Here is a 24,675-nt window from a genome sequence, read left to right as displayed (position 1 = left end):
CTGAAACCCATTCTTTTCTATGGTTTCCTACTGCACCAAGCAAAGCACAGCGCAAGTGTGACTGGTAGGAAGAACTCACACATGCCGCACATTCACACGACCAATAAAAATCGCAGAATCACAGGGAGTGGCCGCCAAAAAAAAAAAATTATGCAGAACAGGTAAAGCACAGCAGCCAGCGCAACACAACTCTTCAGCCATTTGCGCAATCTAGCGGCCAGCGCAGCACATGCCGCTTTCTATGTGAAAGGGCCATAATGTCACGTTATGATGACACTAGCTGTTGATATACAATTTTCTGCCCCCTGCAGTCAGCAAAAGTGCATTTCATGTCACCTCATGCACATCACTTGCACATCTTGTCCCTCCCTGTAAGTGAGCACTCACAGAGTGAGGACCCACTCAAAGCATTTCTCTTTAACCAATGATTAAAAACTCCACAGAGCACCTTTAAAAAGCAACCAATAGGAACTAAGAGATCTAAATGCAGTTAGTCCAGTAACTAAACATTTGTAGCTAGTTTCTCCTCATAGTGACGCAGACTTTGCAAAATCTTCGGGTTCTTTGGCATTATTTGCCACATTAAGCATATTAGAAAGCAGCTAATTCAGGATTATAGTCAAAATGAGTCTTTTTTTCTCGTAAAAATTACCCACAAATCTAAAAATAATGAAACTGTTAGGATTGTCATTATGATAAAATCAAGGAGTGTAAATTTAGTACATTATTACTCTGAATTTTATATATTTGGAACTGTTGATGACATGAACACTAAATGTATTAGAGGGAATATTTGGTTGAACACAAAACACAACCACATCAAAACAAACGAACCGCATTCTGTCCATGGCAAAAAAAACTAGCTCAAGCAACATGATTTATTCCTTTAAAATTTAAGTTGAAAATATATACATATATAAATTTCCAACAATGCAACACAAAGAATGGCAGAAAATAAATTTGAAATAAAACTTTTATCTTCAAGAAATATATCTACTGTGTGTGAAATACAGATTTAGTCAGCGGCTATCTTTTTTTTTTTTGGGGGGGGGGGGGGGGGGGGGGGTTAACCTACAGTTCAAACACTAAAGCAGCAAAATATTGTGCTGTGTCTTACAGTGCAGTGGGGGACAGTTTTTTTTTTTTTTTTTTAGTAGAGCAAATCTAATGGGAATAAAAAGGTACTGTACAACTATGAAAACTCCGTCAGCAGATTTGTTCTTGGTCTGAATGTCCTAAAGAAAGCCTTGTACATTTAGAGCCAGCAGTTTCTTCTATATTCAAATTACTAATGCGAGATTTTGTTTGAATTGTTCAGTGCTTAAACTGTTCACATCAGTCAAATTAACTGCAGAAGCTCAAACTTATCTGTAACACATACAAAAACTGCATCTGGCTGTGGGGGGGGGGGGGGGGGGGGGGGGGGGGGGCTGGCATAGGCTGTCATGAAGCTGAAAGTGAGATTTTAAAAAAAATATGGCACCCACAGTGGTCACTGTTATTCATGTACATTTAGAAATTGATATTCAAATATGACAACAGATGTGTAAACCTGACGAACCTGCCAACATTTAAAATGAATTTGTGTCATCACAGGTTACAGTAAAGTTTTGATATATATTTTTAGGGTCAAACAGGGTAAGATATAAACTCTGCTGTCCAATGCTGTTTGGAATTAGAAACAGTGAAGCCTATGTTGAGTTGATATGAAACACCGCGTGGGGCTGAAAATGGATAAGGAGAGAGCACTTCCCTTAAACTCCAGCCCAGTTTGTCTGAACCACCATAGCAAAATGAAATTAGAGCTGCGCATACAGATCTGCATTATACTGACAAGTGCGCGTGCACATGCGCACACACACACACCCACACACGTTTGCAAGTACCTACGGACAAACATGTTAACATGGGACCCATCAGATACCTTGCAGGAAATGAAGAAAAATAAAATTCCACTTCATACTTGATTGAGAAACACCTTGCCATTATTATTTGAGCATGTACAGAAAACTACTTACAAAAGTAAAATACAATTTAAAAAAAAAAAAAAAAAAAGCACAGGGGAAAAATAATTAGGATTCAAATGGTTTGATATAGAGCTTACTGTGCTGTCAACTATACAATTTACCCGTTTCTTAAAGGAGCATAGACTAATTGGAGGAGAAAAAAAAGAGAAATAAAAGCGCAGAGACACTGTGCCTGGAGGACAAGCGATAATAGTCACTGAATAGACATTTGTTAGAATTCCAGAAGAGCAGGAAAAGGCAGATAGTGCATAAAAGGTTCTCTTTTTCCATTTCTTTCATTTTTTAACTTAAAATCAAGCTGCATTAAATACAGGCTGTTTGTACAGGACAATTGCACTTCACAAAAACAGAAATATACAAATACACACAAGGAAATGTGAATCAAATTAATTACAGCAAAAAAAAAAAAAAAAAAAAATCTTACTAGTTAAGCTGATTATTTAACAAAATGGAAGAAAACTTTGTGGACTCACTTGTTATGGATTACTTTAGAGAATATTTAGGTGGGTGAACATAAAGGGGAGACAAGACAGCGGGGATCCTGAACTCCAGAGTGGACTGGTGCTGCACTGTTCCAGGTTTGTGTGCATGCATCTCCTCTTCCTCCTCCTCCTCCTACTCCTCCTCCTCCTCCTCTTTTCTCCTCCTCCTCCCATGAAATTCCCTTCTTAGAAACCAAAAGCTCAGAGTGACGGAGAGAAAGACTGCTGAGCTGAGCTGCTGTGGGTCTTGAGAGGATGGTGGTTTGTAAACTCTATGCTGTGTTAGTGGTAGGAGGTTGTGTTACCACATGTCGTCTGTGGACGCAGAGTCCTTGATAAGAAAGGAGAGGAACGAAAAACCCTTCAGACTCTGGCTGTACATCCATGAGAACTCCATAAGACCAAGAGTGCATAGAGACATTTAAAAACTGATGCTATTGTAAATATAGGAAATAACAGAGATAAAAAAAATATCATTAGCTTATCAAATACACAATATAGCCATATACAATGGTCACAGAGAATTCTCATTAGCATGGCTGACAAGTGTCATATTTTGGTTTAAAAGGCTTGCATGTTGCCCTTGCGTTGTTGTTATGCACCAAGTTAAGCTTCAACTCTAATGACTCTACAAAGGAGGAAGCTTCATTTTACAACATCACAAGACTGATGCAAAATTTTGTAGTCCCAAAAATCCTAACTGAAGTCTAAAACTCTAACGTCTAAGCTGGGAGTTCATTTGTGAATGTAATCTTTGAATCAGCTAATGAAAATAAATAAATAAAATTTAGTGAGTGACACTGCCATTAAACAGGTCACAGGGTTCAGTCATGGAAGATGACTCCACTCTGCATTTTCACAATATACATCCAAAAGAGAGAGATCTTCTCTTGCAGTCTGTGTGAGAGGGGCGTGAGCTATTCACTTTCACGCATGCTGTACCACTGTGCCATACACACAAGTGGCTACACTGCAAAACAGTCAAAACTGATATTACTCAGTGCAACAAGTGCAGCAAGCCTTGTGCATCTAAGATAAGAAACAAGGGCAATCTGCTAAAACATCCGGTCAAAGTGCAAAAGACATGAACGAAACACAGCACACTGTCTAGCTTGTGGTTCATTTCTGATTGCCCAACATATCTCATGTACGCTTTAACTAAAATAATTTTTTCTTTAAAAAAATGAAACAATAATAAGATTCTCAGAGTAAAGTTACAGTTGGTTGATAAGCAGTACCATTACAATCTTACAGACACCAGTTCTTTTGTCTGAGATTTTTAATTCTGCCTATTTTGATGATTTATTGCCCCAAAATAGCTATTATGTTATTAGTTAATTAGTTATTTTTTTCTTTGAATTGAACATTTTTACCATTTTTATAGGCAATTTTTGAAGAGAAAACAGCTTGAGAAAAGGTTAAACCCTAAATCAAAACCACTAGTAATTGGCATTACACAGGAAGATGACAAATTTGTCCGAACCACAAAAGCAACATTTTGGGATCAAAAATACTTTTCATTTGTTTACATGTACAGAACTAGAAAAAAAATAGTTTAAACCCAAAGACAAAAGTGGAAAATTGTTACCTACTGTTATGTTTTGTGATGTCAAACGGACCATGAACTTGGGTCACTAAAATCTAATTTTTTCTTCTTTCTGTTCAAGAGAACCTCTGTGCCAAATCTGACCAAATTCCTGCAAAGTGTCCCTGAGATATCAAATTCACATTCTTGAATGCTTCTTTTTTCATTTCATAATCATAATAATAATAATAAATAATAATAACAAAAAAGCAAATCTGTATTTATTAGGATTAAAAGTTATTTATTACATTTTTCATGGATGTCATGTATTGCTTATATATTGTTACTACTGTAACAATAACACTATTTTGTTATAATTTTAAGTCAAGCCATATATTATTTTGTCCATATTACTAATAATGCCTTTCTGATACGGTTTCATCTTAGCAGAACCACACAAAAATGGATAATTATGTGAAGCAGAGCCCTACAGAAAGTGTCCTGAAAAGCAGAAAAATGTCTGTAGGATGCCAAAAGCAGCACAAGATGTCTCAAATCAGGTTTACCCTGCTATTTAAAATGTTATTATTATTATTACTACTGTCAGTGTTTACAAAAATTACCCACATGATCTAGCCCAGGGGTCAGCAAACTTTAATACGGAAAGAGCCATTTGAACCCGGTTTCCACAGAAAAGAAAACACTGAGAGCCGCAAATACTAGCAGAAGCCAGTAGTGGCTACCGCGAGTGACGCATATATTGAAAAACGAAAATAAATAATTAAATAAATAAAATGATTTTATTTTAATATTTCAAGATCACAATAATGTTCCAATTTAGAACTACAACAAAAACCGAACCGACAAAAATAAATGCACTTCAATTGGATACTTATAATTTACTTCTGCAAGCCACACAGAGTCGCAGCTTAAGCCTCAAAGAGCCGCGGGTTGCTGACCCCTGATCTAGCCCTTAGATATAGCTTGTTTGCTACTGTCCTCCCTGCTGTGCACCACAATGTCACAAAAAAAAAAAAAAAAAAAAAAAACGCACATTTGAATTCAAAGAAACTAACAGCAGCAGTTAAATCTAAATTTTGTGTTTGGACACAATTATTAACATTACAATATAAATTAACTATTAGAGTCTCCAAAGTCAGTCAAAGCCAAACAAAAGTGTAAGCAGTGTTCATGACGGCCATCCTTTCTTACAGATTAGAGTTACACATTGTGGTTTTCCTGCTTGTGCCAGAATAACACAGAGCTGCAGTTAACAAACCTGTGTAATAGGGCTGTGCCAATATAATATTATCCACAGTAATGCCAGGATAAATTTTTTACGTGATATAAAAATTGTCATCACAATATCTATGATATTGGGATGCCTTGCACTTACTTCCCTAGCGCACACAAGAACTAGACAAGCCCAGGCACGTCTGACAGCTAGACCCCTGTGTCAGCCTTCGATTTAGTAAAAATGGAGCTACTTCAACAACCTTCTTGTTTTCTTGCATATTTTGCAAAGCTTTGCAATATGCAAAATATGCATATAAAACAGTTTCCACTAAAAAGGTGGGAAAAAAAACAAAAAAAAAAAAAACGTTGAGTACAATTGGGCTGTGAAGGTACTTGAGAAATAGATGCCAACAGCTGGTAATGTGTGTCCTGAAAGTAAACACGACTCAACCAAGCATCGCTGGAGTACTCCCTCGTTACGTTCTATATGACAGGAACAGCAAAACGGTGGATGGAAATTACTTATGTGGTTTCACAATGGAAAAGCAAGGCTTTAAGAAACTTGTTAAAAAGCTCAACCCAAAATACAACATTTCAGGTAGAAAATATTTTTTATTTTCAGGCAATTACGTAACAATACTGTGCAGGTTACTTGAGTTATTGTTCCTGCAAATGTGTTACACTGTAACTGCTTTTATCCGGGATGTCCATGGCAACTCATTTGCTGGTTGTTTAAACAAGAGGAAAATATAAGACTAGTCAATAAGCCCAAAAGACTGTGCATGGACAAAGGTAGACACTGGCCAAACCAGTATTTCTTGTGTAGATTAGGAACTATATGAAACTTTTAATTAAGTTCCCCAATGATCAAATCCTATTTTAAATGTGGCTGAAACGTGTGACACTTCTTGCCATGTATAATGTTCCAAACACAGGGTCACAATTTGCCAATCTTAACACAGCTTGAAGCAATAGCCTTATTTTCTTCCATACTAGCATCCACAACCCGGTGCAGTTTATGGTTACGCAACACTGGGGTTGCTTGGTTATATTCCAGTTTATCTGACAAAGCTGATCTCAGCCACTTAAAAAATATAAATATATATATATATATATATATATATATAAAAATTCTGCTGAACAGCACTGGTTAGCACTGCTGAGAACTACTTGCTTTCCCCTCAACTTATTTATAACTGCCATTCACTGACAGAGCGAGATGGGTGGGTAGTGGCCAGTGGTACTATAACATCTTTGAACCGGTAGTTGGCGGTAGGGTTTAATCCCGGGATCCGGGATTCCCGGGAAATGCGATCAGAACCATTTCCCGTTTCCCGGGAAACGTTAGACGGGAAACCGGGAAAAAAGTCGCGCGCGTTGATTTGACTTTCAAAAAGAAAAGAAAGCTTCAGAATGTTAAATTTAAGGAAATATTGAGAGAAGGGTTCGTTTAATGCGAAAAGCATTACTCTTCATTTCAGGCACGTTCAGCCTCCGTTTAAGGCTTCAGCCTTCATCTCAAGCGTTTTAATAGAGGTATTACACAGTTGTACTTTTTTCCTCTTTAATTTGTTGAAATCGTAGGCAATGTGTTTACCCTAAGGTATTTTGTATTATATAATTTTATATTATTATATATTGTTATATTGCATTATATAGCCTATAAAATATGCCTGCCCTGAACAATAAAGAAATATCTGTTTAACTTCGAGTGTTTCTTTTCCTCGTTTGCAGCCGCTTACTAACAATCATGAATTAGGATACGGGCCTAATGTGTGAAGAAATTATCATGAAATAGATTGCTTTAACATATTTCGCTTTTAAAATGGAGTTGAGTAAAATGTATATTTTTTAGGCTATAAGGATTGGCCAGTTTTTCAATAGACGATTCACAGCGAACCTACTTTAACCCTCAGACACGGTGTTATAAATTTGTTGATGCCAGAATGGCAATGACCAAGTCGTAGTGCATTACACAAGGCCCTGTGTTATGTCATATTATAGTGTAGTACGGTAGTTAACTTTTCAATGACTATTACAGCGTTCCACTGGTGGAGATATAGCGCAACAGATGTCGCCACGACAGCGTGGCTGAGCCTTTATCAATGCTGTGGAGATGAACCGTATTGTTTTGCACCAGCAGTTGTAAAATAGCTTGTTATAATTCCATGTACAATGGAGGAATATTCGAATTATATTTGTTAAGGGAGTGTTGAGGAACGATACAAGACCGCATAGCTCGAGCACTCGAATGTCGAGATGTAGGTTTTATTGCGTTAATCAAGCCGACGTTGCCCCCTACTGGGCATAACAGGACATAGCTGGAAAGCTACCTCTACAATATCACAATAGGTTAAGGCCGACACAGGCTACAGAAGGCCTAATTAAAATAAAAAATTAAATAAACTTTTTTCCCGGGAATCCCGGGAAATGGCTCATCATTTCCCGGGATTTGATTCATGTCATTTTCGGGAAAAATATTAAACCCTGGTTGGCGGTGTACTCTAATAAAATAAGAAAAATATGTTTAACAGACTAGTATTTCTAATGCTGAGCTAGCAAGGGCAGCAACAATTAAATGTCTAGTCACGCAAATCTGTAACGGTTGCTTAAAATTTCCATAGCAAACACCACCTACGCTGTATAATGCTGCCGCTGGCACCTTGTGGCAATAGTTTCACACTTTGCACTAATAAATGCTGCTGCATGCAATCTGCAGTAAAACACTGTTCAGTATTTTTTTATATATTGCCAGAAATATTACTGCAAACTTCCTTGAAATATCGTGATAATTTTAAGGCTATATCACCCACCCCTACTCTAACAGGTTCAATTACACAGCCCTACTGAAATACTCAACAAAATACAACTCAAACTTTGTTGTATTTTGTATTGCTGGAGTATTATTAGTCTAAAAAGATTTTCTATTGTAGGATCTTAGCCTTCATAAAAGGCTGACATCTGATAGTGAAAATCTTTGGTACTTTATTCAAATCACACTTTATATAAAGCTCGTGTGTGAAAAATTAAAAGAAAAAAAAAAACCTAGAGATTTCAAACAAAAGGCTTTTAAAAAGAAAAACTGCATTATTAGCAAGCTGCATGACTGCCACAAGGATGAGTCAGATAAAGCACATAAGCTACATGAGCTATAATAAAAGCTCTCACTAGATAAACAATTTAAAAAAAAAAAAAAAGGTCAGCATGACAGAATATCTGAAACAAATTCAGTACAAAAGAGCACAAAAAATCCCTTCAGAACAAGCTTTTTTAAAAAAGTGCTAATGCCTAAAAAGAGCCACGCTGCATTTGTGTAATACTGCAGTCACAAATACGGACAAAATTTAGATATACACTCAGTCACTTTATTAGGTACACCTTTCTAGTACCAGGTGAGACTCCCTTTGCCTTTGTAGCACAAGTTCACCAAGATGCTGGAAACGTTCGTGAGATTTTGGTCTATATTGACATCACATCACACAGTTGTGTGAATTCTCCTTTTTCACCACATCCCAAGGGTTTGGGTTAAGATCTGCTGACTTGGGGGGGGACCGTTTGAGGAACTCACTGTCAAGTTCAAGAAATCAGTTTGGTCTGAACTTCAGCAAGTCTTCTTGATCATGTCTACATGCACTGAGTTGCTGCCATGTCACTTGATGATTGGATATTTATGTTAACAAGCAGTTGAACAGGTGTACTAATGAAGAGACTGAGTGTATATTTCTCATTAAGACATAATTTTCTGATACGCAATATATATATGACTATTATATTTAAAAGTATAAAATGATGTGTAACAGCTACTGCTGGGTGGTATGACCAAATTTGGCAGTGCCACAGTATATCACAGTATTTTTTTTTTTCTTAAGTTGCATTCTCCCATCAGGACGAAGTATGGTAAGTAAAACCTTTTAATCTCATCATGAATATAAACAAATGAAAAACACATCCAGAAAGGGAAAAAAAAAAAAAAGATGACTGAGTTGACTGATTGTAAAACCTTCTATGAAGTGTAGTGCCCACTGAAATCTTTGTGTAAAATGGTTGGGAAATAAATCTCAATGTAACCCATTAAATACAAATCAGTCAAAAGGCTTGACTCTAATTTCTAAGAACTTACTGTGTGATTTAATTTAAATAATTAGAATACCTTCTTCACACAAATATGAAATACAGAAACCAGAGAACAATTTTTACTGTCAAGGACAAGATTATGTGCAACAACATGTAGCTGACTCAGTGAGATTATTTGATGAAATTGTAAAAGCCACAATATCTGAGTGGACAGGGGCAAAAGCTCTGTGTCCTGTTTGTATAAAAAGGACTGATGAGCAAGATCTGCAATGCAACTGTGGTTTTATACTTGGACTAGTGAATACAAACAGTTAAGACAGTTGTCCGAACTTGAGTCAATCCAATTTTTTTTCTCTGCTTTTTGAAAAATATTTCTTGCCAATATGCCTGTTTCCTCGTTTCACCTTGCTGGATATTTATAGCATGCCAAGAATTAGTACAAGTATGTTTAAAGAAAACAAAAACGTGCAAACTCCAAACAAAGCACACCTCCATAAGTTAAAGCTAAATACTTACTGTGTCATCACTTCGATAGGGGTTAAGTTTGTTGTACACTGCTTCAATAACACTTCGTCTGAGGGGAAGACAAAAAATTAAATGCTAGTTTTCATTCAAATAAATTAAAAAAAAAAAAAAAAAAAAAAAAATGAACCCAGTGTCACAATACCACAGTCATCCATTCTAATCACAAAGCTCACTTACTTGCTTGCCAGCTCCCCTCCAGGAGGAAGATTAGGGATGCTCTCAGATGCTAACGTCCGCATAACATGGACCAAATCTGGGACTCCTTCATCCCCGTGCTTTTTGATGATCTCTGTTAGAAAACACAATCTGATTAGATTTCAGCTCTGGAAAACAACACCAGAGTGCTTCTGAAAATATCTACTTGACACGAGCAATTAAGGTGTGTATCCACATGTACAAGGATGTTTAAAAGAAAAGAGCAATATTATCAAATTTAGACTGAAGCACAGATGTTTCATTATGGTTGGGTTTCATTTACGCTTAAGTGTTAACATTTCAAAAAGAAAAGCTTTGTTAGTGTAACACGTCTCCACTGATGTAACAGGCAATAAAAATGGCCATTCTAACTAAATAAAATATTGCATTGAAGCTCAATTTTAATAATAAATGTAGGAGGAAAAACTGTAAGTCTACCTGTGTCTCTCGTTCAGCCAAAGCTTTCCTCAAGATTATATCTTTTAAAAATACAATCATATAATATGTGCCACAGTATAATGTCAGAAATGTAAATACTGGTACTGTGAAAAAGAAACTAGTCCATGTAAAAATATCCTCGCCCTCACGTTCTGTTGTTTATGACATTATTATCAATTCCTGGTATCAACCACAACAGGCATTGTTTATTTTTATTTGTTTATTTATTGTTATCATATATCAATTTCGCTTAAGAAGCAAATGTGACTGCCATGTAAATAAATGTTCAGAATAAAAAATTTATTAAATATATCATGTTAGATATATTAATTAGAAATATAGCAATCAGTAAGCAGACAGTTCATTCTAGCAGCTAAAGGCTTCCAGTAATATTTGGCAAAATGTATTTTGGAGTTTGTTTTGCTCCAAGCACATCTAAAACTGTACCTGCACCTGCAAAACCACAAGACAATGGGGACAAGGCAGAGGAGGCAAAAAAGACAGATAAAACAGGAGGTGAAACAAAAAAGGATTTAAAATTTTTTTTTTTTTTTTAAAGCCAAGTGGTTAGCCAGGTTGAGACAGGCATAGCCAAGTTGCTAAACCCTGTGCAAATAATGTGGAAAGTTGTGCTACCCATACTAGCAAGTACAAAACATTAGCAAGACCTCTTACATTGCTCCTCTTCACAAAAGCTTTTAGGCAGTAACCTGGAAAGAGAAGGACCAGCTACAAGGCATTTAAAATCCCATTGCCTATACCTGCTCCTGTGTTATGATGTGACGCAGGACAAATTAAAGTTGAGCTGGCTTCAACTTTTTTTTTTTTTTTTTTTGCTCTGAAACAATGCAGTGGAGCATCAACCAGTGATTTGCTTCAGTGTTAACAGAAAAACAAACCCAGGGATGATGCTGCCATGTGCCACAGCAATGGCAACAGTGTAGCTAACAGAAGTTGTCTGTTTTCTAACTTTGTTTGCTGTTGTGTAGGGTTGCGATTCCTTGAGTAACTCCAATAATTCAATTATAAAAAATTCTGAACACAAATTTGTTGCTTCAGTGCTTCATTTAAACTCTGCAGTTCAGGTGTCTCTGTGTGCATTTCACCCACATAAGCAGCATTCGCTGTGCTGAACAGATTGCTGTCACCAAAGTTTTCTAGCGGGCTCTGCCATTAGCACGAGTGATCGTTTGGTAGGAAAACACCCCAATAGGAATGTATTTAGGAGGGCGGGTATGGATACAAAGCATTACAACATTAAGCTCATGCAGCTCCCAGTTTTTCAACAAAAACTGATAACACAACAGCAGCAGTTATTTTATGTGCAATCTGTCTGCACACATGCGGCAAGTGCAAAAAGGCGGAGCCAGTACCGAAATATGAGCTCAGGTAGAGGGAAAGGAAACGTTTTTCTAGCGTCCAAAGGAGCAGCGATTTTTCCTGTAACCACCATTAAATCTTTACTGGGAAACAGCTGGAGAAGCACTTCATCAACCCCCAAGTGTCAATGTGAAGAAAAGCGAACTTTATAGCTACTCCACCGACCACTGTTTGTTTCACACAGCAAAAATTCTGCAGTAAATCTACAGAAGTTAAAATATGCAGATGAACTTGTAATAAGAAAAGTATTTCTTATCCAATTGCTTGATTAATCAACAGAATAACGTTAGAATACTAAAATAATCGATAGTTGCAGCCCTAATGTTGTGCAACAAAACATGGGACTGAATTTGAATCTCAATCAGGATTTCAAAAATAATGGGAACAAAATAACTTGATAAATGGATTATACTTCTGAATTCATTTTCACTACAAAGCTCTCATCTTTTTTCTTTGCTATAAATCAGACATGCACTATTTTATTTGTAGCTGTGTATTTTTTGCCCATCCCTAAAAGCTCAAAGGAGCTTATAGTCAAGTTAACACAAAGAGCACTGGATGGATTATCAGTAGCAGCTGCTTTGGTCTATGGATATTTTAGGGTCCCTCACCTGGTACATTTTAGGTAGCAGGCAACAGTCTCTCTGTTACCCACTGAGGACGCTGCCACCTGTGGCTCTTAGACCCCACCTGCACCCACAGACATCCCGTGGTGGAGGCAGAAACACAGAGACTGGCAGCTGCCCTTGTGAAATGATCATTTTGGTTAAAAATACCCCATAATCACTTACTAACTCACTATCAGATGAACCTTCATCACTTCTAACTTTTTAAAAATTTGTTTCTCCACACTGTTGTGGTTAAAACATTTGCTTAACATGTAAACGAGCGTCAGTTCAAGAAAATCCGGAGGCTTGCATCAGGAGGGGCATCTGGAGTAAAAATCTGGATACATCCGCTGAGGCGACCCCTTGTGAAGCAGCTGTAGGAACCTTTATCTGTTTTTCAGTTGAATTCTACTTGAAATTAAATTAAATGTAACCTTCAGTTTGTTAATGAATAATTACGCTAACATATTACCATGCTGACTAAACTTGTAGTGATTACGATTGTTGCCATAATCAAGCAGCTTTTATACCATTTTATACCATTTAAATTCAAAATTATTTTCCAGAAGAATAATGCCATACTCATAGCCTGTTCATTTCAATCTACATTTACAATCTACACCTTTACATTTAAAGGTGTTCCAGTAAAAAAATAAAAGGAGATGATGACAACTGGTAAAATATGAGACTTGGCATCACTAGTGAGATATTCTATTGGCACACTGTGCGCGAGATGTTCAAATAAATTTGAGATGTCAATGGCAGTCTCAATGAATGTGAAGTCCTTCATTAGGTGTTTCAATGCTTCACTCTCTAGCATGATTTAAACGCATGAAACAGATGACAGGCTGCTGCCTTAAAATGTTAAGTTAAAAAGATGTTTAAGGACCAGCTGGTGTAATCTGCCTAAAATAGATATTTAAAACCCATCTATAGACTTTATAAACATTTCTATTTTTTTCCTTTACTGACTACTGTGCATGCCATCTAACCTCATATTAATAAAAAGTGGTGACTTTCAAAGAAAGTTTAGAATATTTCATTGACTCTACATGCAAGTAAGGTATATAAGCATGCATAAACTTTGTGTTTTTCTCTATATTAATTTCAACCAAAAATGAAAAAACACTAACAAAAAACACTTTTTTCCTTTCCTACCTTCTACTCTGGCCTCCAGATATTTGTCCAGGTCAGCTTCTCGTTTCACTGCTTCTGAAGATACCTTTGGGGCCCCTGGAAAGCAGACTAACACAACACTCATATTGTCTCGGCTTCCCTGTGAAGAAATAAATAACAAACAAGAATTTGTGTAAATCAACAATTGTACCAAACAGTGTAACAAAATGTCAGGACAGGTTTTATTGATAGCATACCTTGTACAAGCAGGTGTCAACAATTTCATTGCTGACTTTTTCGAGATCATCTGTAACCTCTAGCCTTGACCTCACAAAGTCACACAGTTCCTCATTGGCCATGACATCCCAGATGCCATCACAAGCTAATATAATGAATTCATCTTCCCCCTCACTTCTCTCTATTGCATAAACTTCAGGCTCTGGAGAAACAAGCTGCTCTGTCGGGCCTTTTCCATGCACACACTTGTAGTCGAAGTCTCCCAGAGCACGGGACACTGCTAGGGACCCATTAACTCGCTGGATCATGACTGAGCCACCGGCATTCTGGATCCTTTCCTTTTCCAGTGGGTTGCTGGGTTTGTGATCTTGTGTGAAGAAGTGCACAGCGCCGCCCCGGCTGAGGAGCCCACGCGAGTCGCCACAGTTGATGAAGTAGATATGGCTTGGAGAAATCATCACCCCCACTGCAGTGGAACCACTGCGGTCCACACCGTGCTTCTTCTCAGAGATGGCTCGCATGTGTTCGTCAATCTGCAAGAATCCAGTGCGGATACCGTTCTTCACACTGTCCACAGAGGGGTCATCCCGCAGAGCCATCTGGAAGTCTGAGTTGCTGGTGATGTGCTCCAGCAGGTGCTCGCAGCAGTACTTGGCCACCTGAGAGCCAGCATGCCCATCATAAACAGCAAAGAATGACCACAGGTCAAGACCATGAGGCAGCCCAATTACTGCTGTGTGTGCATCCTCCATCTCAACCCGCCAACCTTGCATACTGCTGAGCCCATACCTCAGGTTATTACCTTCACCATGGGAATTATACTTTTCCATCTTTGGTTTGTCCAAAAATGCACCCATTGTGTCCTTTTAAAAGCCTGAAACACAGATAAGACAAATATGTTGACATGGAGGTGAAGAAATTTTGTGATTCTATCAAAGCCAGCAATTTGAAAACTTTGAAGCAACGTATGCTTTCTAATTATGGTAACACACATAGATATGAGAAGAAATCTGACTCAATTTCTGAAAAACACACAAATACAAAAGTTTATGTGTAGAGGCACGAATTATATCAATAAACTAACAGCACGTCTTAGAGCCATTTGTGGTAAAAGATTAGCATCTTGGAGCTGAGTTCAGGCCCCTGCCAATCTAAAAATAGTAGACCTGTGTGCACATTTCGGACACAAATTAGGAACGCTGCTGTTGTGGATCAGACTGAAACGCCCTCAGGCCACTGGCTGTTTTGAGTTTAACATTATATGTAACGATACGTTTTAAGTTACTTAGTTGCATTTTAATACTCCACCAAACTACTCTGACCTCCGCAATGCAGAACATTTCACAGTACAAGGGGTAGTAAAGAGTTGCAGCTACAAGCCTGTGGAGTTAGCGCCAGCTAACCGACTGACCACATACTCGATAACCACCACTGCGCATACAATCGGTCAAACCCAACACTAACGCTGTAATAAACTAGTTTACACCATAATCACATTTAGTAAGAATCAATTATGCTGCTGAGTTTACTGAGAAACTTTTCTCTGCAGTCAGTACCCACTACAACTGAAATAAACAAACAGCCTAGCCTGGTTGCGGGCCTTGAACCTTGTCCCTTACAGCTAACTCTGACAGGCCTCCCTCCCTGCCGTGCTGAGGCAGGCAAAGCCCTCGGCCTTGCTAATCGCTACATGCTAACACAGCTAAGAACTCCCAACTGTCCGATGTTCCTCAAGAGCTACTAGCTAAAGAGTAAACATTTAATGACTTACCAAATACCAAAATACTAGTCGACACCAGCAGAAGCTACAAAAAGGAACGAGGACCGACTGGCCGCAGTTCGCACCAGAGAGGGTACACCGACGAAACTAGGGGGTTTGCGGCGGTTTAGCTAGGGTAGCTAGCCAGCTAGGTAGCAGCGAGCAATCGTCACTCAAGCCTCGGTGCATATAAATTGTGTAGGTGCGGAGATCCCTCTTTGCGTACGTCCGTGATGCATTACATTATCTCAGTTGACGCGAATATTCTACCGGATTTTCTCGTGGCTTTCTTTGTAGGGGGATTGGCCGGAGGTTTGTGCGGCCAAGCCAGGGGGGAGGGAAGCTGAAACGTCTACCCCAGCCACTCCACTTGACAGCCTGACAACTTGCTAGCTAACGTTAGCCTGAGCGGCACCGAGCGGCGGAGACGGGACCCGGATGTTACAGGTTGTGCATTCGAAAACATGACATCATTCCTAAAGAGCCGCGGCTGGCTGCTCCGGCTGCTACGCGGAAATGTGTTCGGAAAGCATGCACACAACAACGCGGGCTCCCAGATCTCATGTAAACAGCCAGCACACAGTGGGAAATAATAGAGTGTAATCCTCAGAAACAGGCTGCTTACGTGCTTCTGTCAAAATATGCCTTTAGTGTAAAAAAATCTCTTCCTTTTGTCATTTCAGTCTGTAGAAGCCCCTTGAACCATATGGCAAAACGTGCGAAATATGGTACAGATGTTAGTGACCATTCCCTGATTGATTATTTATTTATTTGTTGCCCTCCAGCGCTACCAATAGGACGAATTAGAGGTACGTTTATGCACTTTGAATCATATGGCTTATTTATTTTTAACAATCTACAGCTGTCAGCACATTCTACAGCAAATTATACAATAATAGGCTACATATACACAGTATACCTAGTTAGAGTTAACACATTTTAGCTATGGACATGATTTTCTTATGGGTTATGAATTTCAAAGAGAGACAAAGTAATAGTCAGTATGAATCAAAAACAATAAAAAAAAAATAGGGTTGGCAGTTTTCACTCTATGAATGTGAAAATGGCTAATGAGACAAAAGGGTTAACAGGCGTGCATAAATTTTCTTTTCCATTTAAAATAGATGATTAGCCTTTTTGTTTAGTTATTAAATGTAATTCTCGAGGTCTTTTCAAAAAGTTATACTCTACAGTATGTGCAACCGTAAAACAAATTAGTCTTCTTCCTTCAGCTGATCCCTTTAAGGGTCACCACAGTGGATCATTTGCCTCCATCGCACCCACTCCCTGGCATCCTCCTCTGTCACACCAACCTTCTTCATTTTGTTTTTAATACAGTATCTGAAAGGAAGAAGCCACACTGCCTGCCAGTTGGAGTCAACAAAAAGAGAGTTCCAGTAAAACTTCCCACATCATGTTTCCCTATTGTACAGTAGAAACATAAGTGAGGCTGATTCACTGAATGATTCTTTGATGTCAGTCTCTATCATACTGAATTTACTACAGAAATGAATTTTCTAAAAAAAAAAAAAAAAGTTTACAAATTTTTACTGGGCATATTTGGAACAGATCACCTTCAGGCCAAGCCTCAAAGGTTCTTTGAGATGACATAATTTTTACTTACTGAGCTACTTATTGTATAATCAGTTGTTAATCATCCTGTTAATTCTTATTTATTGAGCTCTTTTATTTTGTTTTGCATCACTTTTTTTCTGTTTAAGTGAACTCCTTTCTCCTTTACCTTATAGCTATTTTACCTTAAAGTTATTTTGTTTTGTCATGTTGTATTTTGTCTTATTGAGCTATTCTATTTGATTTAAGCAATTCTGTTTTAGGTTACAGATGCTCCAACATAATTTTCCCTTTTGAATAAATACTTCAGTATCTTATCTTAAATGCCCTTTAGCCCAGCTGAACTGCTTAGCCTCCTTATCATCGCTGCAGCTTTAATGGATGACAGTGCTTTGACTGAGCACAGTATTCACATGGATGCAGGGGTCTCAAGAATTAAGAGGTAATCGAGAGGAAGTGAGTAATACGTGCCTCAGAGCAGCATGCCATGATCCATTTACTCTAAATGACTTGTTTGGGGGAAAAAGGGATAATCCGAAAAAGATTAAAATACATCTAAATTATAAAAAGGACTTCAAAATGTAAATGAGTTGTGAAATGTGTCTGATGTGCTTAGGCTCCTTATTTGAACTGATATTTCCTGGTTTAAACCCCACCCCCCAAATTTACAATACATATGTATTTTAGACATATATTTATTTCTAATGTATTGACCAGCTTAATGTATTTAGTGATATGAAAAAGTATACCATGTCTACCTGTACTGGAATCAGCCAGTAAAATAACCACCCTGTGCTCCGATTGGAGTGTTGCTAAACCCAGCAAAATCCAACAAGAAAATAACACTTTCCCCAGTTAGTCAAACTAGTCAAGAGCACTGCTTTTACATTATGCAAGTCTGTGCAGCATCAGGGCCAGTGATCAAAAGAAGGGAAAAAATCTGATACTGGTTGCTTTAAACAGGAAATACAAAATGCAGAACTCTACATCCTTAATGTAACAAATCACCATAGTGGGAAAGCTTGTATTCACTTGTATTACTGCAATGTTAGAGGCACTGGATACATATCTCCCTCCTGTTTCATTAGAGGGTGTTTTATTTGCTGCTGACTTGTTCTGATTTTCGATCTCTGCTCTAAAAATTCAGGGCATTTTTCTAAAGAACAATCACCTTTGGAGAATCGCCAGGTTTCTGTGGGACACTGTGTAACAACTGTGGTCCGTTATTGCAAAAGCTGGCTGTTGTAGTGTTACGTAACCTGAAAGGAGCTCGTTTAGTTACGAAGGTTTAATTTTGAAAATCTTAAAGAGGAAGTGACGTGAAAAATCCTTTAGCTGGAGCTTTGTTTTGTTTGTAGCTACTTCAGAGAGGAGTGTGTGTGTGTGTGTGTGTGTGTAGCGTAGCCAATTCGCTTTCATGAAATGGACTGCTGCATTGTGTCAGCTCTGACCTGGTTTATACCACTTTATTTACTCATCCACTTACTGTGTTTCATTTTCGCGGATGCGGACTTCACTCTGCTGTGGGCAAGTCTGGCAGGGTACAGGCCAGGTGAGTAAATGGAAACACGCCCTATATGGTCCTGACCTTGTTTGTAACGAAGGGAATCCGTCCTGTGACAGGAGAAGCACTCTTTATCACTCTGTTGAGTCTTTGGACTGTGTGGCCTGTCAAAGAACACAGTTAACCACATAATATAGATATGCAATTACAATTGAGTAAGTATTAATAAGTAATAGACGTAATTATAGCTCCACATGGTTGAAAAAAGTCAACTTCAAGTCTTTGACTTTTTTGCACTGAAACAGTTTCCTATCAGTGCCCACTAGTGCTCTTAGTACTTTGAACAGCACTATCAGCTCTGTTGCAGTTACTGCAAATAAGTACTAAATATAAAATTATCCAAGTGTAAAGGTACAGGAAATGCATCAGCCAAAAAAAAAACAGGCGTGACGTAAAAAGGTGTTAATGTTTTGTATATTTGGGGGGGGGGACGCAAAGATCATATTTTGGGTTATTTTATTCAAAATAACTCTAAATCAAGTTCAGCCTATTTACACCTGTGCTTTCCCCTCTTTGACTAATCAAAATGTCTTCCGTGAAAAAGACACAGTATTTTTTTTGGTGTAAGTAAGGGGATAGGATGTGTGCTGTGTTTAATCTTTCAGTTAAAAAAATAATAAATTAGCCAATCCTTATGACTCCTCTGTTGCTAACTTGCAAAACATTGTTGCAAAAGGAATCTGCATTTTTCCAGGAAAACTGTTGACTGTTGTGGTTTGTGTCAACCAGAGAGAAAGCTGAAAGGGCTGGTGGTGTGGATCACTGGAGCCTCCAGTGGTATTGGAGAAGAGCTGGCCTACCAGCTGGCAAAGTGTGGCTCCCGTCTCATCCTTTCTGCTCGCCGTGAGAATGAGCTAAACAGAGTGAAACATCACTGCCTAGGTGAGATAAATTAAAAGTATGAGCTAACAAAAAGAAATCCCACTCAGCATTCAGACTTTAACTTAAACTCATCAGTCAGTTCAGGTGCCAAACTGCACAGCATATAGAGCGTTAGCTTGATTTAAATTCAGCCTTACTCACTTGAGACCTGCTGAATTATTTTTATCCTTTGCTATTCAAGAGAACTCCGACCTTAAAGATGAGGATATTCTTGTTCTTCCACTTGATTTGCTGGAGAGGACATCGCATGAGGAAAAAGCAAAAACAGCAATTCACTACTTTGGACATGTAAGACCACTGCAGTTGTTCTTAGTTTCATTACCACATTAATACTTATTTTTATTTGAAAGACGCTGTCTTCAAACCACCAATTTGCTTTTTTTTTTTTTTGTTGTCGTATAGTTTTTATTTTCACGACACTGTGTACAAATCAAACAATGACCGAGTTCAAGTTTTATGTTCCTGTATTGCAGATTAAATTAGTTAGTTTTCAAATCGTCTTTTTTCCATTCCTCATTAGATTGATATCCTCATTAACAATGGTGGCCGAAGTCAGCGCTCCTTGTTCTTGGAAACCAATGTGGATGTGTACCAGGCCTTGATGGAGCTCAACTTCTTAGGTACGGTCTCTATAACCAAGCAGGTGCTGCCTCACATGACGCAGCGCGGCAGTGGGAGCATCGTTACTGTCAGCAGCCTAGTTGGCCTCGCTGGGGCGCCTCTTGCAACAGGATACTCTGCGAGCAAACATGCTCTTCAGGTGAAGGGATTTCTTGAATTTTTGTAATGCCATTTAATGTTTCTGGATCTCATCTAAACTTTCCATTAGTTATATATGGTGGAAAAAAGAAAAACAAAAACTGTGACCTGCCCCGCCTGTGTAAGTAGTGTTGCTGTATTGTCCACAGGGCTTTTTCAATTCTCTTCGAACTGAGCTGGCTGACTATCCAAAAATACTAATTAGCACAGTGTGTCCAGGGCCAGTCCAATCACAAATCGTCAGCAATGTCTTCACAGAGGAACTGAACAAGGTGATGCATTTCATTTGCTGTTTTTATTTCAAATTAGTGACATAATGACTTTTTAAGAAGCTTTGCTTTGAGTAACCCTTTTTCCTTCCTTTACTTCAAGCCTGTGGCAACAGTTGGAAGCCAGGAACACAAAATGTCAACAAGTCGCTGTGTGCGTTTAATGCTAGTGGGAATTGCCAATGGTGTCAAGGAAATGTGGATTGCACAGCAGCCCTTCCTCCTGTTTTACTATGCGTGGCAGTATGCGCCCACATTCGCCTGGGCCATCACAGACCTGTTGGGAAGAAAGAGAGTGCAGAATTTTAAAGCTGGTCTGGTAGGTGCATAACTTCCAAATTTATAATTTATATACATATGCTGTACATAAAAGATAGATGTAATCACCAGATTCTGGACCCTGTATTTTGAGCCATGTTGTGTTTTTTGTTTTTTGAGCCAGAAGTAAACCTATTTAGCCAAAGGGGAATGCTGTTAGCTAACATAAGCAGGTTTGGTTAGTAACTCGCTAGTTAGTGCTAAGTAACAGACTAATAAAATACTAGACCTTCACTCACCAGAACTAATGCATAGATGAGCTGTACATAATAGCAGGTCATATTAACTGTCTGATATTAACTGTAATTTAAAAAACTCTTCCAAAGGACACCAGCAGCACAAACACAGCTAAGAGGTCCAGTTCAGCTCCTTATGTCTGCACACCTGTCAGTCAAAGCGTTCACATCCCCAACTTTCATCCTAATAAACAGGCAAATAAGGAAAAAAAATCATGTTATGAAGGAGGCCGTAGAGACTTGGCTGAAAACATGTTATTTTCATGGCTGAGCTTGGGTATTTTACATACAACTGAGACTTTGTAAAAGATCACTGAGGCAATTGTGAGTCACTCATTGGTTTCTGGACTCTGCATTCTGAAGCATCAACATTACCACTTTTGATGCTAGTATGTTAGATCTTTTTTGTTTTGTTTTGTTTTTGCCAGAAGTGGCCATATTTAGCTCCAAATAGCTACCAGGATAACAGAAGCTCTGTCCTGGGGTTGTGTGTGTTGGTATAATGCATAATGAAAGCTCAGCTTATAGGGAGCTAGCTTGAATGCTGATGGTTCTCACTGTGTGAGCATTTCAACCACTAGCCACTTTATTAGGTACATCTTGCTACTGTCAGGTTGGACTCCCTTTTGCCTTCCGCATTGCTTTAATTCTTTATGGCACAGATTCATCATTGAAACATTCCTTAGAGATTTTGATCCATGTTGACATGATAGCATCGCACAGTTGCTGCAGATGTGTTGGCTGCACATCCATCATGTGAATCTCCCATTCCATCACATCCCAAAGGTGCTCTATTGGCTTGAGATCTGGTGACTGTGGAGGCCATTTAAGGACAGGGAACTCATTGTCATGTTCAGGAAACCAATTTGAGATGATTTGAGCTTTGTGACATTCCTTTAAAGAATGTCATCTTATTACTACACTGAGATTTATTAAGATGTAGTAGATATTAACAAAAATTAACAGCATGTAAATTCAGACATTTTTGCTTCCAGAATAAGATATTTTTAATTATTTTGATTCCATTCAGGAAAGTACAAAATCAGTGCTGACAGACTTTTTCCTTTGCAGGATGCAGACTCTGCATACTTCACTAAACCAAAGACCTCCTGAAAGCCGTGTCCTCAAGAAGAAACACTTCATTGCATTGCTAACGTTGGACTTTGGATTCTGAATTTTTTTTTTTTTTTCCGCCCAGAAGGAAGAATTTAAGGACATTTATAAGCTCAGTGCTCTCTTTCCATCTCTAATGTATTTAATATTTTTTTTCAAATTTTTAATGTGATGCATAACCTTCATAAATAGATGACACAAGGCCCAAAGCATGATTACAGATTTGAATGACCTTTTCAATGCCTAACAAAGTTTACTTTAAATAAATTTAATAAATTTTAATCTGTGAAAAGTTGCAGACAAGCCTTTCCCCAAAGTCCAGGCACCGGAATAGTGCCGAAGTATTCCTATCCTTGTGAGGTTACTCTTTCACTGATCTTTTCTTGGGAATATTTGGAATTACACTGTCTGGTTGCTCACCAGGTTTATCAGGGGTTGCCCCCCAATCATAACTTCTCAGATTAGTTGGTCACTCATACTCACAGACTTCATGAGTATAACTCACTGTCTGTAATAAAGTTCTTAATAGTGTTGCTGTTTTGTACAGGCCCTGGAATTGCATTTTAATGTGGTGAGAGTACGTTTGACAACTTTCCAGCTTTGTTTCGAAATAGGAATTATTTTCTAAATCATGGTCAGTGTTAGAAAGTCACCCGTTTCTGTGTAACACTGTACAGTCATGGCCTAAAAGTTTGGGAGTGGCACAAAGTTTGTTTCATACACTTTGCTGCTTCAATTTTTCTTTAAGTTATTATTTTTACGTGTTTCTATGATATAGAGAAGAACAACCATGATCATTTCATCTTAAGTTACAAAGACCTTTTCTGGTAAATCAAATTGATGCAGAGTATTGACCCTTATTCTTCATAACCTCAGTTATTCTCTGTGGCATGCTGGATATCAGCATATGGGCCAAATGGAGATCCATTCCTGCCTTCTTAGTGTAGTCAAAATGAACTCGTACTTAAAAAAGGGTCGTCAAAGATTGTAATTGACACCGAATTGTCTTGGAGTGGCCACAGGAGGCGGTGTGTGTGGTGGAGAGGAGGTGAAGGACCAGCAAAAGGGAATTAGGTTTTATGGCCCTCACCTGCTTTCTGTTGGCATGCGTTGCCTCATTTTCGTTTGTTTGGTGTGGCGTGGTGTCCGGTTTCCCCGTGGCTTCTTTTTCCTTGTTGGATGTTTGCTTGGTGAGTTGTCGGTTTGAATTTTTATCTTCGTTTCTTTTGAATTGTATGGATTGTATTTAAGGATTTTATTGTTTATTATTAGTCTTAAGGTGACGGGCAGCCTTATAGATGATCCGTAATATAGCACCCCTCGGTGACGGAACGAGGTACGTTTGCCTTTTGTGATTTAGTTGTTGTGATAATTGTAAGTTTCCTGTTGATGATGTATTGTAAATAAATTGTTTTTTTTGTATCTGTTTTTAAGTTTTCACGGTGCACAATGAAGTGGAAATAAAGAGTTGAAGCACCTGTCGAGACTCCCGTTTATTGACCCAGGGGCAGCTACAGTGAAAACTCGACCATCGGAAGAGTAAGGCTTCAGCTAAGAAAATCAACGTTATTGCACAAGTATTTGATAACGGCGGTCCGGCCCAGTGTACGCCCCTTTCGCGCACCGGCGAGCTCAGCCAATGGACGGTATTTGTTACGCTTCTAGTTCAAGCGAACTGGGTAGCGATACATAAGAGACTGGTGATAAAGCCTATGATTAAGTGCTTAATGTTTAGGGTTTGAATGTGTTTTATAATGTATTCCTTTTCTCCTTTTTGGGGTTGAAGGGTAAAGTTATATTGATTAAAATATTTGTAGTTTATTGTTGTGGTTTAATGTCGAATTTTAGTATTGTTTGGTGAATTTGGAAATTGTAAACTAAAGGGTAAATGAGGTAAAATGTCCGTTAAAAATCAAGTTCTAGATAATACTGCCGACCAACCAAGCAGGTCCAGCTCCCGTCAAAGAGTTTTGACCGAGAAGGGTCAGGAGCTGCGTAGAGAGAGAGCCGAACAACATGAAAGGTCTTTTATGAAGGAATATGATGTGTGGAAACAAACAGCTCGAGATTCCAGGACGAAATTGAAGCGATTTTGTACAGTGAATGACCTTAATGTAATCCAGCAGAATTTAAAAACTAATTATGATTTAGTATGTCAGTCCTATGAGCCCATCAGGCGTAACTGCACTGCCACACCAGACATTATTAAGAAAATGGATGCTTGTGTTTCTCTCACCGCCGAAATCGGCGAACTTGTAGTTAAAAGAAAGGAAACTATTGAAGAAGTTTTTAATGATGAATTGGAGAAAGAACGAGTGAGGATGACCTTAAATAAAGGGGAGTATGGGTCCATTTTTGGA

At 38.4% G+C, this 24,675-nt stretch overlaps 2 protein-coding genes across 5 annotated transcripts; one reads left to right on the top strand and one right to left on the bottom strand.

The window, feature by feature from the left end:
• Positions 1-1,424: 1,424 nt before the first annotated feature.
• On the bottom strand, positions 1,425-16,037 carry ppm1aa (protein phosphatase, Mg2+/Mn2+ dependent, 1Aa). The gene is made up of 6 exons (XM_030718521.1): positions 15,615-16,037; positions 13,864-14,717; positions 13,649-13,766; positions 10,047-10,158; positions 9,861-9,918; positions 1,425-2,840 (listed from the first exon to the last, which is right to left on the bottom strand). Exons 2-6 carry the CDS (start codon positions 14,698-14,700, stop codon positions 2,811-2,813), a joined length of 1,155 nt encoding a protein of 384 aa, XP_030574381.1. The 5' UTR covers positions 14,701-14,717; positions 15,615-16,037; the 3' UTR covers positions 1,425-2,810.
• Positions 16,038-18,503: 2,466 nt separating this feature from the next.
• Positions 18,504-24,136, top strand: dhrs7 (dehydrogenase/reductase (SDR family) member 7). Of its 4 annotated transcripts, XR_004019036.1 has the most exons (9): positions 18,504-18,726; positions 19,468-19,620; positions 19,802-19,908; positions 20,141-20,380; positions 20,529-20,651; positions 20,752-20,967; positions 22,274-23,505; positions 23,588-23,651; positions 23,750-24,136. XR_004019036.1 is itself a non-coding variant. In XM_030718522.1 (7 exons), the coding sequence occupies exons 1-7, from the start codon at positions 18,597-18,599 to the stop codon at positions 22,313-22,315; spliced, it is 1,011 nt and encodes a 336-aa protein (XP_030574382.1). In that variant the 5' UTR covers positions 18,504-18,596; the 3' UTR covers positions 22,316-24,136. The 4 variants fall into 4 exon arrangements, 1 of the variants encoding a protein (XP_030574382.1); XR_004019035.1 differs by having other exon boundaries at positions 23,588-24,136; XR_004019034.1 differs by having other exon boundaries at positions 22,274-23,651.
• Positions 24,137-24,675: the final 539 nt, after the last annotated feature.

This window comes from Archocentrus centrarchus, chromosome 22, assembly GCF_007364275.1.
Source record: "Archocentrus centrarchus isolate MPI-CPG fArcCen1 chromosome 22, fArcCen1, whole genome shotgun sequence".
Classification (NCBI taxonomy): Eukaryota; Metazoa; Chordata; class Actinopteri; order Cichliformes; family Cichlidae; genus Archocentrus; species Archocentrus centrarchus.
The sequence above is the reverse complement of the archived record's forward strand: the minus strand, read 5'-3'. Positions and strand labels throughout refer to the sequence as shown.

What these genes read in the sequence shown, in the direction of transcription:
- ppm1aa (XM_030718521.1), bottom strand. Translation starts at nt 14,700, where the DNA reads ATGGGTGCATTTTTGGACAAACCAAAGATGGAAAAGTATAATTCCCAT. An exon ending in TTGACACCTGCTTGTACAAG is followed by an intron (nt 13,767 to 13,863) that starts GTATGCTATCAA and finishes ATTTCTTCACAG; the next exon opens with GGAAGCCGAGACAATATGAG. An exon ending in TCTGGAGGCCAGAGTAGAAG is followed by an intron (nt 10,159 to 13,648) that starts GTAGGAAAGGAA and finishes GTTTTCTAACAG; the next exon opens with AGATCATCAAAAAGCACGGG.
- dhrs7 (XM_030718522.1), top strand. Translation starts at nt 18,597, where the DNA reads ATGGACTGCTGCATTGTGTCAGCTCTGACCTGGTTTATACCACTTTAT. An exon ending in CAATTCACTACTTTGGACAT is followed by an intron (nt 19,909 to 20,140) that starts GTAAGACCACTG and finishes ATTCCTCATTAG; the next exon opens with ATTGATATCCTCATTAACAA. An exon ending in TCACAGAGGAACTGAACAAG is followed by an intron (nt 20,652 to 20,751) that starts GTGATGCATTTC and finishes CTTTACTTCAAG; the next exon opens with CCTGTGGCAACAGTTGGAAG.